Below are 15,091 nucleotides of genomic sequence, written 5' to 3' on the forward strand. Positions count from 1 at the left end.
CGATCTACACCAGCACGTTCTTCTTCCACGACAACTCGGTGACGGTAACGATCGTGATCCCAACCTGTTATGCATCTTCATATTGATCTTGGGTGTGCGCAGGCGCGATTTTTTTGTTTTCTACTTCATTTCCCAACAATACGGTTCTACCACTCTGGCCATTGCAGCCATGTACTACTGCCTGGAGTAGTTGTACTGCTCGATTGAGCGGTTGTAGCGCTCTGGTCCTATTTTCTGCATAACAGTTGAATTTGAGGTGAGACTATTTAAGGAGGCGGTTCTTCCACTTCCCACCTACCTTTTACCCCCCCTCTCTCTCCTCCATTAACGCCCTAAGATCCATCTTGCCCGATTTCCTTCTCTAGCCAACCAAGCTTGTTGATTTGCTAGGGATTGAGGGAGAAGACCTGGATCTACACTTACACCATAGGAAAATTGATTCGCCCATTCATTTTCTGAGGATCTTGTTACTCTTTGGTGTTTGGGCACCCTAGATGGAAGAGGTCACCTCGGAGACACAATCCATTGTGGTGAAGATCCTGAAGGAAATATGCCCTAGAGGCAATAATAAAGTTATTATTTATTTCCTTATTTCATGATAAATGTTTATTATTCATGCTAGAATTGTATTAACCGGAAACATAATACATGTGTGAATACATAGACAAACAGAGTGTCACCAGTATGCCTCTACTTGACTAGCTTGTTGATCAAAGATGGTTATGTTTCCTAACCATAGACATGAGTTGTCATTTGATTAACAGGATCACATCATTAGGAGAATGATGTGATTGACTTGACCCATTCCGTTAGCATAGCACTTGATCATTTAGTTTGTTGCTATTGCTTTCTTCATGACTTATACATGTTCCTATGACTATGAGATTATGCAACTCCCGTTTGCCAGAGGAACACTTTGTGTGCTACCAAACGTCACAACGTAACTGGGTGATTATAAAGGAGCTCTACAGGTGTCTCCAAAGGTACATGTTGGGTTGGCATATTTCGAGATTAGGATTTGTCACTCCGATTGTCGGAGAGGTTTCTCTGGGCCCTCTCGGTAATGCACATCACATAAGCCTTGCAAGCATTGCAACTAATGAGTTAGTTGCGAGATGATGTATTACAAAACGAGTAAAGAGACTTGCCGGTAACGAGATTGAACTAGGTATTGAGATACCGACGATCGAATCTCGGGCAAGTAACATACCGATGACAAAGGGAACAACGTATGTTGTTATGCGGTCTGACCGATAAAGATCTTCGTAGAATATGTGGGAGCCAATATGAGCATCCAGGTTCCGCTATTGGTTATTGACCAGAGACATGTCTCGGTCATGTCTACATTGTTCTCGAACCCGTAGGGTCCGCACGCTTAACGTTACGATGACAGTTTCATTATGAGTTTATATATTTTGATGTACCGAAGTTTGTTCGGAGTCCCAGATATGATCACGGACATGACGAGGAGTCTCGAAATAGTCGAGACATAAAGATTGATATATTGGACGGCTATATTCGGACACCGGAAGTGTTCCGGGTGATTTCGGAGAAAACCGGAGTGCCGGAGGGTTACCAGAACCCCCCCCCCCCCCGGGAGAAGTAATGGGCCTTATGGGCCCTAGTGGAGAGAGAGAGGGGCGGCCAGGGTGGGCCGCGCGCCCCTACCCCTCTGGTCCGAATTGGACTAGGAGAAGGGGGGCGGCGCCCCCCTTTCCTTCTCCCTCTCCCCCTTCCTTTCCCCCTCCTAGTAGGAGTAGGAAAGAGGGGAGTCCTACTCCTACTAGGCGGAGGACTCCTCCTCCTTGGCGCGCCCAAGGGCCGGCCGGCCTCCCCCCTTGCTCCTTTATATACAGGGGCAGGGGGCACCTCTAGACACACAAGTTGATCCTCGTGATCGTTTTCTTAGCCGTGTGCGGTGCCCCCTTCCACCTTACTCATCGATAATATTGTAGTGGTGCTTAGGCAAAGCCCTGCGACGGTAGAACATCAAGATCGTCACCACGCCGTTGTGCTGACGGAACTCTTCCCCGACACTTTGCTGGATCGGAGTCCGGGGATCGTCATCGAGCTGAACGTGTGCTAGAACTCGGAGGTGCCGTAGTTGAAGACGTACGACTACATCAACCGCGTTGTCATAACGCTTCCGCTGTCGGTCTACGAGGGTACGTAGATTACACTCTCCCCTCTCGTTGCTATGCATCACCATGATCTTGCGTGTGCGTAGGAATTTTTTTGAAATTACTACGTTCCCCAACAGTGGCATCCGAGCCTAGGTTTTATGCGTTGATGTTGTGCACGAGTAGAACACAAGTGAGTTGTGGGCGATATAAGTCATACTGCTTACCAGCATGTCATACTTTGGTTCGGCGGTATTGTTGGATGAAGCGGCCCGGACCGACATTACGCGTACGCTTACGCGAGACTGGTTCTACCGACGTGCTTTGCACACAGGTGGCTGGCGGGTGTCAGTTTCTCCAACTTTAATTGAACCGAGTGTGGCTACGCCCGGTCCTTGAGAAGGTTAAAACAGCACCAACTTGACAAACTATCGTTGTGGTTTTGATGCGTAGGTAAGAACGGTTCTTGCTCAAGCCCATAGCAGCCACGTAAAACTTGCAACAACAAAGTAGAGGACGTCTAACTTGTTTTTGCAGGGCATGTTGTGATGTGATATGGTCAAGACGTGATGAGATATAAGTTGTTGTATGAGATGATCATGTTTTGTTGAAGTTATCGGCAACTGGCAAAAGCCTTATGGTTATCTCTCTATTGCATAAGATGCAAGCGCCAAATAATTGCTTTACTTTATCGCTATGCGATAGCAATAGTTGCAAGAGCAATTGTTGGCGAGACAACCATGTGACGACACATTGATATAGATCAAGATGATGGAGATCATGGTGTCATGCCGGTGACGATGGAGATCATGCGATGCTTTGGAGATGGAGATCAAAGGCACAAGATGATGATGGCCATATTATGTCACATATTTTGATTGCATGTGATGTTTATCTTTTATACATCTTATTTTTGCTTAGTTCGACGGTAGCTTTATAAGATGATCTCTCACTAATTATCAAGGTACAAGTGTTCTCCCTGAGTATGCACCGTTGCGAAAGTTCTTCGTGCTGAGACACCACGTGATGATCGGGTGTGATAGGCTCTACGTTCAAATACAACGGGTGCAAAACAGTTGCACACGCGGAATACTCAGGTTAAACTTGACGAGCCTAGTATATAACAGATATGGCCTCGGAACACGGAGACCGATAGGTCGAGCGTGAATCATATAGTAGATATGATCAACATATTGATGTTCACCATTGAAACTACTCCATCTCACGTGATGATCGGACATGGTTTAGTTGATTTGGATCACGTGATCACTTAGAGGATTAGAGGGATGTCTATCTAAGTGGGAGTTCTTGTGTAATATGATTAATTGAACTTAAATTTATCATGAACTTAGTCCTGGTAGTATTAGCATATCTATGTTGTAGATCAATAGCTCGCGTTTAGCTCCCCTGTTTTATTTTTTGATATGTTCCTAGAGAAAACTAAGTTGAAAGATGTTAGTAGCAATGATGCGGATTGGATCCGTGATCTGAGGTTTATCCTCATTGCTGCACAGAAGAATTATGTCTTTGATGCACCGCTAGGTGACAAACCTATTGTAGGAGCAGATGCAGATGTTATGAACATTTGGCTAGCTCAATATGATGACTACTTGGTAGTTTAGTGCGCCATGCTTAAATGGCTTAGAATCGGGACTTCAAAGACGTTTTTGAACGTCATGGACCATGTGAGATGTTCCAGGAGTTGAAGTTAATATTTCAAGCAAATACCCGAGTTGAGAGATATGAAGTCTCCAACAAGTTCTATAGCTAAAAGATGGAGGAGAATAGCTCAAGCAGTGAGCATGTGCTCAGATTGTCTGGGTACTACAATCGCTTGAATCAAGTGGGAGTTAATCTTCCAGATAAAATAGTGATTGACAGAATTTTCTAGTCACCATCACCAAGTTAGTAGAACTTCGTGATGAACTATGATATGCAAGGGATAACGGAAACGATTCCCAAGCTCTTCGTAATGCTAAAATCGACGAAGGTAGAAATCAAGAAAAATATCAAGTGTTGATGGTAGACAAGACCACTAGTTTCAAGAAAAGGGCAAAGGGAAGAAGGGGAACTTCAAGAAGAACGGCAAGCAAGTTGCTGCTCAAGTGAAGAAGCCCAAGTCTGGTCCTAAGCCTGAGACTAAGTGCTTCTACTGCAAAGGGACTGGTCACTGGAAGCGGAACTGCCCCAAGTATTTGGCGGATAAGAAGGATGGCAAAGTGAACAAAGGTATATTTGATATACAGATTATTGATGTGTATTTTACTAGTGTTCGTAGCAACCCCTCGGTATTTGATACTGGTTCAGTTGCTAAGAGTAGTAACTCGAAACGGGAGTTGCAGAATGAACATAGACTAGTTAAGGGTGAAGTGACGATGTGTGTTGGAAGTGGTTCCAAGATTGATATGATCATCATCGCACACTCCCTATACTTTTGGGATTAGTGTTGAACCTAAATAAGTGTTATTTGGTGTTTGCCTTGAACATGAATATGATTTAATCATGTTTATTGCAATACGGTTATTCATTTAAGTAAGAGAATAAATTGTTGTTCTGTTTACATGAATAAAACCTTATATGGTTACACACCCAATGAAAATGGTTCGTTGGATCTCGATCATAGTGATACACATATTCATAATATTGAAACCAAAAGATGCAAAGTTAATAATGATAGTGCAACTTACTTGTGGCACTACCATTTAGGTCATATTGGCGTAAAGCGCATGAAGAAACTCCATGCTGATGGGCTTTTGGAATCACTTGATTATGAATCAGTTGATGCTTGCGAACCATGCCTCATGGGCAAGATGACTAAGACTCCGTTCTCCAGAACAATGGAGCGAGCAACAGATTTGTTGGAAATCATACATACTGATGTATGTGGTCCGATGAATATTGAGGCTCGCGGCAGGTATCATTGTTTTCTGATCTTCACAGATGATTTGAGCAGATATGAGTATATCTACTTAATGAAACACAAGTTTGAAACATTTGAAAAGTTCAAAGAATTTCAGAGTGAAGTGGAGAATCATCGTAACAAAAATAAAAGTTTCTACGATATGATCGCAGAAGTAAAACATTTGAGTTACGAGTTTGGCCTTCAGTTAAAAACAATGTGAAATAGTTTCACTACTCACGCCACCTGGAACACCACAGCATAATGGTGTGTCCGAACGTCATAACCGTACTTTATTAGATATGGTGCGATCTATGATGTCTCTTACCGATCTACCACTATCTTTTTGGGGTTATGCATTAGAGACAGCTGCATTCACGTTAAATAGGGCACCATCTAAATCCGTTGAGACGACACCGTATGAACTATGGTTTGGCAAGAAACCTAAGCTGTCATTTCTTAAAGTTTGAGGTTGCAATGCTTATGTGAAAAAGTTTCAACCTGATAGGCTCTAACCCAAATCGGAGAAGTGCGTCTTCATAGGATACCCAAAAGAAAATGTTGGGTACACCTTCTATCACAGATCCGAAGGCAATATATTGGTTGCTTTGAATGGGTCCTTTCTAGAAAAGGAGTTTCTCTCGAAAGAAGTGAGTGGGAGGAAAGTAGAACTTGATGAGGTAGCTGTACCTGCTCCCTTATTGGAAAGTAGTTCATCACAGAAATCTGTTCCTGTGACTACTACACCGATTAGTGAGGAAGCTAATGATGATGATCATGTAACTTCAGATCAAGTTACTACCGAACCTCGTAGGTAAACCAGAGTGATATCCGCACCAGAGTGGTACGGTAATCCTGTTCTGGAGGTCATGTTACTTGACCATGACGAGCCTACGAACTATGAGGAAGCGATGATGAGCCCAGATTCCGCGAAATGGCTTGAGGCCATGAAATCTGAGATGAGATCCATGTATGAGAACAAAGTATGGACTTTGATTGACTTGCCCAATGATCGCCGAACCATTGAGATTAAATGGATCTTCAAGAGGAAGACGGACGCTGATAGTAGTGTTACTATCTACAAAGCTAGAATTGTCGCAAAAAGGTTTTCGACAAGTTCAAGGTGTTGACTATGATGAGAGTTTCTCACTCGTATCTATGCTTAAGTCTATCTGAATCATGTTAGCAATTACCGCATTTTATGAAATCTGGCAAATGGATAAACAAAACTGCATTCCTTAATGGATTTATTAAAGAAGAGTTGTATATGATGCAACCAGAAGATTTTGTCAATCCTAAAGGTACTAACAAAATATGCAAGCTCCAGCGATCCATCTATGGACTGGTGCAAGCATCTCGGAGTTGGAATATATGCTTTGATAAGTTGATCAAAGCATATAGTTTTATACAGACTTGCGGTGAAGCATGTATTTACAAGAAAGTGAGTGGGAGCACTACAACATTTCTGATAAGTATATGTGAAAGACATATTGTTGATCGGAGATAATGTAGAATTATTCTGCAAAGCATAAAGGAATGTTTGAAAGGAGTTTTTCAAAGAAAGACCTCGGTGAAGCTCCTTACATATTGAGCATCAAGATCTATAGAGATAGATCAAGACGCTTGATAAGTTTTTTTCAATGAATACATACCTTGACAAGATTTTGAAGTAGTTCAAAATGGAACAGTCAAAGAAGGATTTCTTGCCTGTGTTACAAAGGTGTGAAGTTGAGTAAGACCCGACCACGACAGAAGATAGAGAGAGAATGAAAGTCATTCCCTATGCCCCAGCCATAGGTTCTATAAAGTATGCCATGCTGTGTACCAGACCTATTGTATACCCTGCCCTGAGTTTGGCAAGGGAGTACAATAGTGATCTAGGAGTAGATCACTGGACATTGGTCAAAATTATCCTTAGTGGAATAAGGATATGTTTCTCGATTATGGAGGTGACAAAAGGTTCATCGTAAAGGGTTACGTCGATGCAAGTTTTGACACTGATCCAGATGACTCAAAATCTCAATCTGGATACATATTTAAAGTGGGAGCAATTAGCTAGAGTAGCTCCGTGCAGAGCATTGTTGACATAGAAATTTGCAAAATACTTACGGATCTGAATGTGGCAGACCCGTTGACTAAACTTCTCTCACAAGCAAAACATGATCACACCTTAGTACTCTTTGGGTGTTAATCACATAGCGATGTGAACTAGATTATTGACTCTAGTAAACCCTTTGGGTGTTGGTCACATGTCGATGTGAACTATAGGTGTTAATCACATGGTGGTGTGAACTATTGGTGTTAAATCACATGGAGATGTGAACTAGATTATTGACTCTAGTGCAAGTGGGAGACTGAAGGAAATATGCCCTAGAGGCAATAATAAAGCTATTATTTATTTCCTTATTTCATGATAAATGTTTATTATTCATGCTAGAATTGTATTAACCGGAAACATAATACATGTGTGAATACATAGACAAACAGAGTGTCACCAGTATGCCTCTACTTGACTAGCTCATTGATCAAAGATGGTTATGTTTCCTAACCATAGACATGAGTTGTCATTTGATTAACGGGATCACATCATTAGGAGAATGATGTGATTGACTTGACCCATTCCGTTAGCATAGCACTTGATCATTTAGTTTGTTGCTATTGCTTTCTTCATGACTTATATATGTTCCTATGACTATGAGATTATGCAACTCCCGTTTGCCGGAGGAACACTTTGTGCGCTACCAAACGTCACAACGTAACTGGGTGATTATAAAGGAGCTCTACAGGTGTCTCCAAAGGTACATGTTGGGTTGACGTATTTCGAGATTAGGATTTGTCACTCCGATTGTCGGAGAGGTATCTCTGGGCCCTCTCGGTAATGCACATCACATAAGCCTTGCAAGCATTGCAACTAATGAGTTAGTTGCGAGATGATGTATTATGAAACGAGTAAAGAGACTTGCCGGTAACGAGATTGAACTAGGTATTGAGATACCGACGATCGAATCTCGGGCAAGTAACATACCGATGACAAAGGGAACAACATATGTTGTTATGCGGTCTGACCGATAAAGATCTTCGTAGGATATGTGGGAGCCAATATGAGCATCCAGGTTCCGCTATTGGTTATTGACCGGAGACATGTCTCGGTCATGTCTACATTGTTCTCGATCCCGTAGGGTCCGCACGCTTAACGTTACGATGACAGTTTCATTATGAGTTTATATATTTTGATGTACCGAAGTTTGTTCGGAGTCTCGGATATGATCACGGACATGACGAGGAGTCTCGAAATGGTCGAGACATAAAGATTGATATATTGGACGGCTATATTTGGACACCGAAAGTGTTTCGGGTGATTTCGGAGAAAACCGGAGGGTTACCGGAACCCCCCGGGAGAAGTAATGGGCCTTATGGGCCTTAGTGGAGAGAGAGAGAGGGGTGGCCAGGGTGGGCCGCGCGCCCCCTCCCCCTCTGGTCCAAATTGGACTAGGAGAAGGGGGGCGGCGCCCCCCTTTCCTTCTCCCTCTCCCCCTTCCTTTCCCCCTCCTAGTAGGAGTAGGAAAGAGGGGAGTCCTACTCCTACTAGGAGGAGGACTCCTCCTCCTTGGCGCGCCCAAGGGCCGGCCGGCCGGCCTCCCCCCTTGCTCCTTTATATACAGGGGCAGGGGGGCACCTCTAGACACACAAGTTGATCCTCGTGATCGTTTTCTTAGCTGTGTGCGGTGCCCCCTTCCACCTTACTCCTCGATAATATTGTAGCGGTGCTTAGGCGAAGCCCTGCGACGGTAGAACATCAAGATCGTCACCACGCCGTCGTGCTGACGGAACTCTTCCCCGACACTTTGCTGGATCGGAGTCCGGGGATCGTCATCGAGCTGAACGTGTGCTAGAACTCGGAGGTGCCGTAGTTTCGGTGCTTGATCGGTCGGGCCGTGAGGACGTACGACTACATCAACCGCGTTGTCATAACGCTTCCGCCGTCGGTCTACGAGGGTACGTAGATTACACTCTCCCCTCTCGTTGCTATGCATCACCATGATCTTGCGTGTGCGTAGGAATTTTTTTGAAATTACTACGTTCCCCAACAAATCCGTGGTGGTGTTGAGAGCCTCCAATTAAGTTGTGGAGAGAGCCCCAACCTTATTTGTAATGGTTTCGGTTGCCGCCTCCGCTAGTGGATTCACGACACCTTGAGTGAGGGGGTGTGGACTGTGGAGAATGGGGTGAGTCCTTGGGACGCTTGGGGAGCAATGTGCCTCCACACCCCTCCAATGGAGGCATACCTCCCCCGAAGGAGGGAACTTTAGAAACACATCCTTATCTTCATCGTCTCCACTTACGGTTATCTCGTTCCTTTACTTTGTGCTAGCTTCCGCCTTGTGTTGCTCGTTGTGCTTGTCATATAGGCTGCCCATCTTGTTGCATATCTAGACACTCTATCTTTTATTGAGCCTAAAATTTGGGAGGTAAGTTAAAAATTGTTAGTCCCCTATTCACCCCCTTATAGTCGACCATACTGATCCTTTCTATCTCTTTGAGAGAGCCCAAACCTGGGTAAAACCTCGTGTCCTTATTACCATCGTCTCTAGACTACCAGCTCGGGACCCCTACCCGACATTCACCGGAATCGACTCTGTCACATAGTCTAGCCAAATGTTCACATTCTTTAAGTCAGGGGCGTCACATTTGGCTTACCCAACCCCATGATCCAATTTGTATCCCACAACTATGGCCTTGATAAACAAAACTTGGCTTTACCCCTAAAAAAGCTAGTTTTGTCTCGAGAGTCTGTGGGTCCTGGCGCAATACATTCGTCGTGCTGCTCCATGGTAATGCTACACGAACACGAGCTAGCAAACTACAAAACAAATCGTAGGAAGTGTATGAGAGAAATCTCGTCTTTTCAGTGCAAGGGATGAGGTACAAGAAAGCTTTCTACCAAATAAGATAAAGATCATGTTGCGCCTAATTTCTCTATAGTAAACCCTACATGTTGCTTTACGCTATGAACATATGTAACAGATGATTTGTAATATAGTTTTTTTTTTGGGGGGAGGGGGGGATTAATATATAGTCTATCATTCTAGATTGAGTATCTTACTAATTAATGTATGAACACATACGATTATCAGAAAAAAATGTATGAACATGCAGTTGTTTGTGGCATAGCAATAACATAATGTATGAATGAAGCATGCTTATATCAGGAACCAAGCATTTATATATGTTTTTTTGCCAAAAGGATTGTGTAACATTTTTATGTGCGATAAACCGATACAGCCAGGGCCGGGCCCACAGTTGTGCGTGCTGTGCGGCCGCACAGGGCCCATCAATTTAGGGGGCCCCAAACTTTTTAAATGCCTTTGTACATATTTTTTCGAGTGTATAGGTGTTGGGCCTCACATAGAACTGGGCCTCTGCCCGCTGGCGCGTGACTCCCCAGTGCGTGCGTCCATCGGGCCGCTGCTCGACCATCCCAAGCCACTGCTCGATTCCTCGATTGCGATCCTAGCCGCCAGGGTGCTAGGGCATGCTGATCTGCTCGATGCCTTGATCTCCCCTCAAAAAATTAATAAGCTAATCTGCTCGATTTTTTTGTAACCAAAGGCATCGAGCGCGGCAGGGCCCTGGATTTTATTTTATTCATCTTTTATATCTTGTGTTTCAATACAACATAATTTGTTACGTAAGACACTATATCAAATATACATTATAATTGCTTGATATTTTATTTGTTTCTAGTGAGATAGGACCTCATTTTTTAGTTTCGCACAAGGCCCCGGATTTTACCGGCCCGGCCCTGGATAAACATTTTTCTCTGATTTATCTCCCAAATTGTCCCAGCGAGTGAATGCAAAACGCTTAATGGGAGAAATGTTTTCTTGGAGAGCAGGGCAAGGAGTAAAAGCAAAATCGGCATGCCCGTAGGCCGTAGCGCCGAGATCACCGGCTGGCTCATTTCCCTATCGACCAACCACCGTCCAGCCCACCACAAGCCCACCAGATATTTTCCTCCCAGACCCGGAGATATTTTGGAAGCCTGCTACATAAGGCCGCAGCGCACCACAAAACCCTAGCCGCCTCCGCCCCCCTCCTCTTAAACCCCAGCCCCCCCCCCCCCCCCCCCCCCTCCATTCCCCCCTCCCACGCCGTCTCGTCCCAGCTCGCCCTCCAGAGGTACGTCCTCCCCCTCTCCCCCCCGATCTCGCGGCGGCGGCGGCGGATCTGGCCTTGATCCGTCGCCCCCTTCCGCTAGATTGCTTGCTGGTTGTTGTTATTAGTCTAAAAAGTGGATCGATTGGCGGAGGAACGGGTAGGGTTTCGCTTGCCTGTTGTCTGATGATCTATAATTCGTGTGGGTTTAGGTGTTAGAGAGGGGCTATCGAGTTGGATTTCGTTCGGTTTCGTTAGATTATTTCGGGGCCGTCGTCATGGGAGTACGGGTTGCGAGTTTCGGAGGGGAACCGTGGCGTTCTCGGGATCTCGGCCTGAATTAGGCGGGATGGTCTGATCTGTTGGATTAATCTGTTATAGCAGGAGTATATCGTGTTTGTAGGGAGTTTGCACCAGTAAAAAATCTTTCTTTGTTTGCAAATTTGTGCCTTTCCTCTGGTTGATGTGTCTAACCCTGTTTGCCCCTTCGGTTCGTTTTTGCTGATGATTTATTTTGTCGGTGCAGGTTTTAGTCTTCCTCCATGGCGGCCCTCATCAAGCTCGGAAGCCTTCTTAGGCAGAGTGCTTTGGCGAGCAGTGCCTCGACCGGCTCGGCTCCTGCCCTGTTCAACGCTGCCCGCTTCATGTGCGCCGGCCAGCCCGCTGGTGGCAATAAGCTTTTCGTCGGCGGTGAGTTTTCTTTCGTCGCTTTGCTTGTACTGTATGTCCATGACCTTGTATTGTAGAACTTGGCTCAGGTCTGGCCTATCCACTAACAACTTTTTTGTGTAGAACATGACTCTAGAAGCCTATCCACTAACGACCTTAGTTTTATTCATCAGGTCTGGCCTGGGCTACTGACGATCATTCGCTGAAGGAGGCGTTCCAAAGCTTTGGAGAGGTCGTTGAGGGTCAGTACATCTTGAAGCCTTGATCAAATCTGTATAAGTCATTTTTTTCTGGTATCTGTACAATAATACATGGAACTACTCCCTCTGTACCGAGGGAGTAGCTGTTTGTTCTGGCATGGTTCATGTTAATGTTGCACTTAATTGTTTCAAGATATGAATGTTAAGCAATACATGGGAATTTGCTTGACTCTGCTGGTTGTTCTGATGCTTTTCACTTATCTTGTATTTACTGCTTCATAATCCCCATCTTTCATGTTACAGCACGTGTCATCACTGATCGAGAGACTGGAAGGTCTAGAGGGTTTGGTTTTGTGAGCTTTGCGAATGAAGCTGATGCAGATAGCGCTGCAAAAGGCATGGACGGTCAGGTGAGTCAAAACTAGAGTATCAGACATGTGCTGTTCTACTTGACAATAGAGTTTACTTCTACCATTTAGATGCTGATTAGGGTTTGATAATTTTCACCATGTACCATGTGCCTGCCGTTCCGTCAGGTGGAAAACACCTTGTTAATTATTGTTTCAATGTTTTGTTCCTCCCTTTAGTCATTTGCTTAGGCCTGATCCTGATGCTATGCTTCATTGGCCACTAGTTATAAGGATCTAATGCCCATCCAATGCTTGCAGGAGCTTGCAGGGAGGAACGTCCGTGTGAACTTCGCCAATGAGAGACCTTCGGGTGGTGGCGGCTTCTCACGCGGTGGCGGTGGCTATGGAGGAGGTGGTGGCTTTGGCGGCGGCGGTGGCTATGGTGGTGGCGGCGGCGGCTACGGCGGTGGTGGCCGAGGTGGCGGTGGCTATGGTGGTGACCGTGAAGCTTTCTAAGGAGAGCGCAGACTATCAAATTTAAAATAATGCGCTTTTAGGACAGTGTCTTGATTATGTGGAACCTATGTCACGTCTGTCTGTTATCTGCGATAGTTGAACTCAATAGGGGCAGAGATGTGGTTCTAGTATTTTCGTTTTTGGTTCGATTCTTGATGGTGCAAGAGTTCAAGTCATGCTGCTTCGAGGCTTGGATGAGTCTCAATGGAAGTTCATGCATTTTGCCGTATATTGCACTGTGTACTTGTGGTGAGTCTCTGAGTTAAGTCGTGTATGTTAGTCTGATTATCATAAATTCTCCAAGTATTACATTCAAACATGAAGATCTTTGCTAGGAATTTGCTACTGGTTTACCAGTGGTGAATTTCTGTGCTCAGAATGTCTCTGTGCTTTCCTTAGCTCACAGATTGTTATGCTGCAGAAAGTTACAAAAGAAAAAAGACTAGTTTTCGGATAGTAAGTTCAAAGAATAATCTAATTGCAACTACAGGCAGATAAGATCCACAGATTATCTGAGACCATTAAGTAAGAAGCAAATGGAGGATTATTTGGCAGGCTCTACCAAATTTATTTTGGAGCTTCATGATTAATAAAGTTATTCATGAGTGGTTCCATACCGGAGTTGCAGCTTCATTAGAACAATTTATTTTGTTTGGCTTTCAGCTAGTTTCAGGTTTAAAAATGTAAAATTTGATGGAAAAGGTCTATTCGGCAGGGTGACGGAAAAATAAAATCCACCTACTGATGGTAGTGATGGGTAACTTTCCCTCAGCTTCATGAGGACACTTCAAACTGAAGTTTTTAAAGCCTCTCCAAAATAGCTTCATAAAAAAATACAGTTGTACCTCGGGTTCTAGCACCTTGTGATTTTAGAGCGAAGTTAAATTTTAGGGAGCAGGGCAGTCACAATACATTTGAGTGATTGTGCATCAATATACTCTCCCTATAAATAAATAAATAAATATATGACGTTTTAGATCATTATTTTAGTTAAGTCCTCTATTTGTTTACAGAGAAAATATAATAAATAAGCTTACCCATAGACGTTATCAAAAATCCAGATCGACATTCTGAAGTTGAAGGAAAAAAGAACTGAAAAAAGCCAGAATCAAACATCCGAGGCCATTTTTGTCACTGGCGAAAAATTTGAATTCATCTGGATTTTCTCTAATTTTAGAGGGAGGCCCCGAAGCGCAGGGGCGTGACGAAGCTGTAGCGTAAACCCTACATATACTCGGCGGTAGCGCTGCCGTGGCAAACAGAGCGCAGGCTCGAGGAACAGACGGAGCAGACGCCATGGATCCGCCGCACCCTCCACACCACCACCACCACCACCACCGGCTCCACCTCCGCCTCGACCCCGGCCACCACCACCGCATCCACATCCACCTCCGCCACCACGCCGCCCACCTCCTGCCCGCCGCCGCTCCCTGTGCCCACCACCACCACCACACATCGGTTCCTCTTCCTCCTCCCCACACGCTTCCCCACCCGCCGACCGCGGCGGAAGGACCACTCCCCGGGCCGCAGGGAGAGGCGGCGGGGGACGCGGATGAGCCGGCGCCGCAGGCGGAGCGAGGAGAGGAAGTTTACCTCGGGCAGGAAGAAGAGTGGGGGGAGGAGGAGGAGGAGCCGGTGTTCGTTCTGACGGAGGAGTGGGCCGAGTTCTTCGCCAAGGCCGACGCCAAGAGGAGGCTGGGTAAGCCGCCTTGTTCTCTCTCTCTCTCTCGCTAATTTCACCCCAGCCCGTGATGCTTGTTCGATGTCTCGGCGTGACTTCTGTGTCTTCTGCAACTCTGTTCGCTCTGCAGCCAAGCAGCAGAGGAAGAACCGGAAGAAATAGGAGCGCCGCGGCTCAAGCGACGACGGAGTTGGAGATGCAGACCGGACAGGGGCCCGGCTTACCAGAACTTTGGATGCTTCGGATTTTGTTTTACGAGGGAAGGCATTTTGCGAGAGGAGATGACTTCTGGTTCTTGATCAGCTCAGCGGGCAGTATTCACAGCATACCTGATGCTCTGCGTTGAGAACTTTTGTTTCGAGACGGAGCTTGGTTTTTGCCTTTTAAGAGGGCACCAGAACGGAATTTTATATCCGGTTCAATCATAAAGGAAAACAGTATTTCTGTCGGTTTGTTTTTTGGTTTACCGCGTCACCATTGTTCAAGCAGGCACGCTGTTG

At 45.2% G+C, this 15,091-nt stretch overlaps 2 protein-coding genes across 2 annotated transcripts; both read left to right on the top strand.

Annotated features, from left to right (window-relative positions):
• Nucleotides 1–11,094: 11,094 nt before the first annotated feature.
• LOC125545716 (glycine-rich RNA-binding protein 2, mitochondrial-like) lies at nucleotides 11,095–13,139 on the top strand. Its single transcript, XM_048709747.1, has 5 exons — nucleotides 11,095–11,199; nucleotides 11,702–11,865; nucleotides 12,018–12,086; nucleotides 12,348–12,454; nucleotides 12,713–13,139. The coding sequence occupies exons 2-5, from the start codon at nucleotides 11,718–11,720 to the stop codon at nucleotides 12,908–12,910; spliced, it is 522 nt and encodes a 173-aa protein (XP_048565704.1). The 5' UTR covers nucleotides 11,095–11,199; nucleotides 11,702–11,717; the 3' UTR covers nucleotides 12,911–13,139.
• Nucleotides 13,140–14,012: 873 nt separating this feature from the next.
• Nucleotides 14,013–15,045, top strand: LOC125545718 (uncharacterized histidine-rich protein DDB_G0274557-like). Its single transcript, XM_048709750.1, has 2 exons — nucleotides 14,013–14,609; nucleotides 14,722–15,045. Exons 1-2 carry the CDS (start codon nucleotides 14,207–14,209, stop codon nucleotides 14,751–14,753), a joined length of 435 nt encoding a protein of 144 aa, XP_048565707.1. The 5' UTR covers nucleotides 14,013–14,206; the 3' UTR covers nucleotides 14,754–15,045.
• Nucleotides 15,046–15,091: the final 46 nt, after the last annotated feature.

This window comes from Triticum urartu, chromosome 3 (genome assembly GCF_003073215.2).
Source record: "Triticum urartu cultivar G1812 chromosome 3, Tu2.1, whole genome shotgun sequence".
NCBI classification, from domain to species: domain Eukaryota; kingdom Viridiplantae; phylum Streptophyta; class Magnoliopsida; order Poales; family Poaceae; genus Triticum; species Triticum urartu.

Coding starts and splice junctions, on each gene's coding strand:
- LOC125545716 (XM_048709747.1), top strand. CDS start 11,718: ATGGCGGCCCTCATCAAGCTCGGAAGCCTTCTTAGGCAGAGTGCTTTG. Junction 11,866..12,017: donor CAATAAGCTTTTCGTCGGCG/GTGAGTTTTCTT, acceptor TTTATTCATCAG/GTCTGGCCTGGGCTACTGAC. Junction 12,455..12,712: donor CAAAAGGCATGGACGGTCAG/GTGAGTCAAAAC, acceptor CAATGCTTGCAG/GAGCTTGCAGGGAGGAACGT.
- LOC125545718 (XM_048709750.1), top strand. CDS start 14,207: ATGGATCCGCCGCACCCTCCACACCACCACCACCACCACCACCGGCTC. Junction 14,610..14,721: donor CGACGCCAAGAGGAGGCTGG/GTAAGCCGCCTT, acceptor TTCGCTCTGCAG/CCAAGCAGCAGAGGAAGAAC.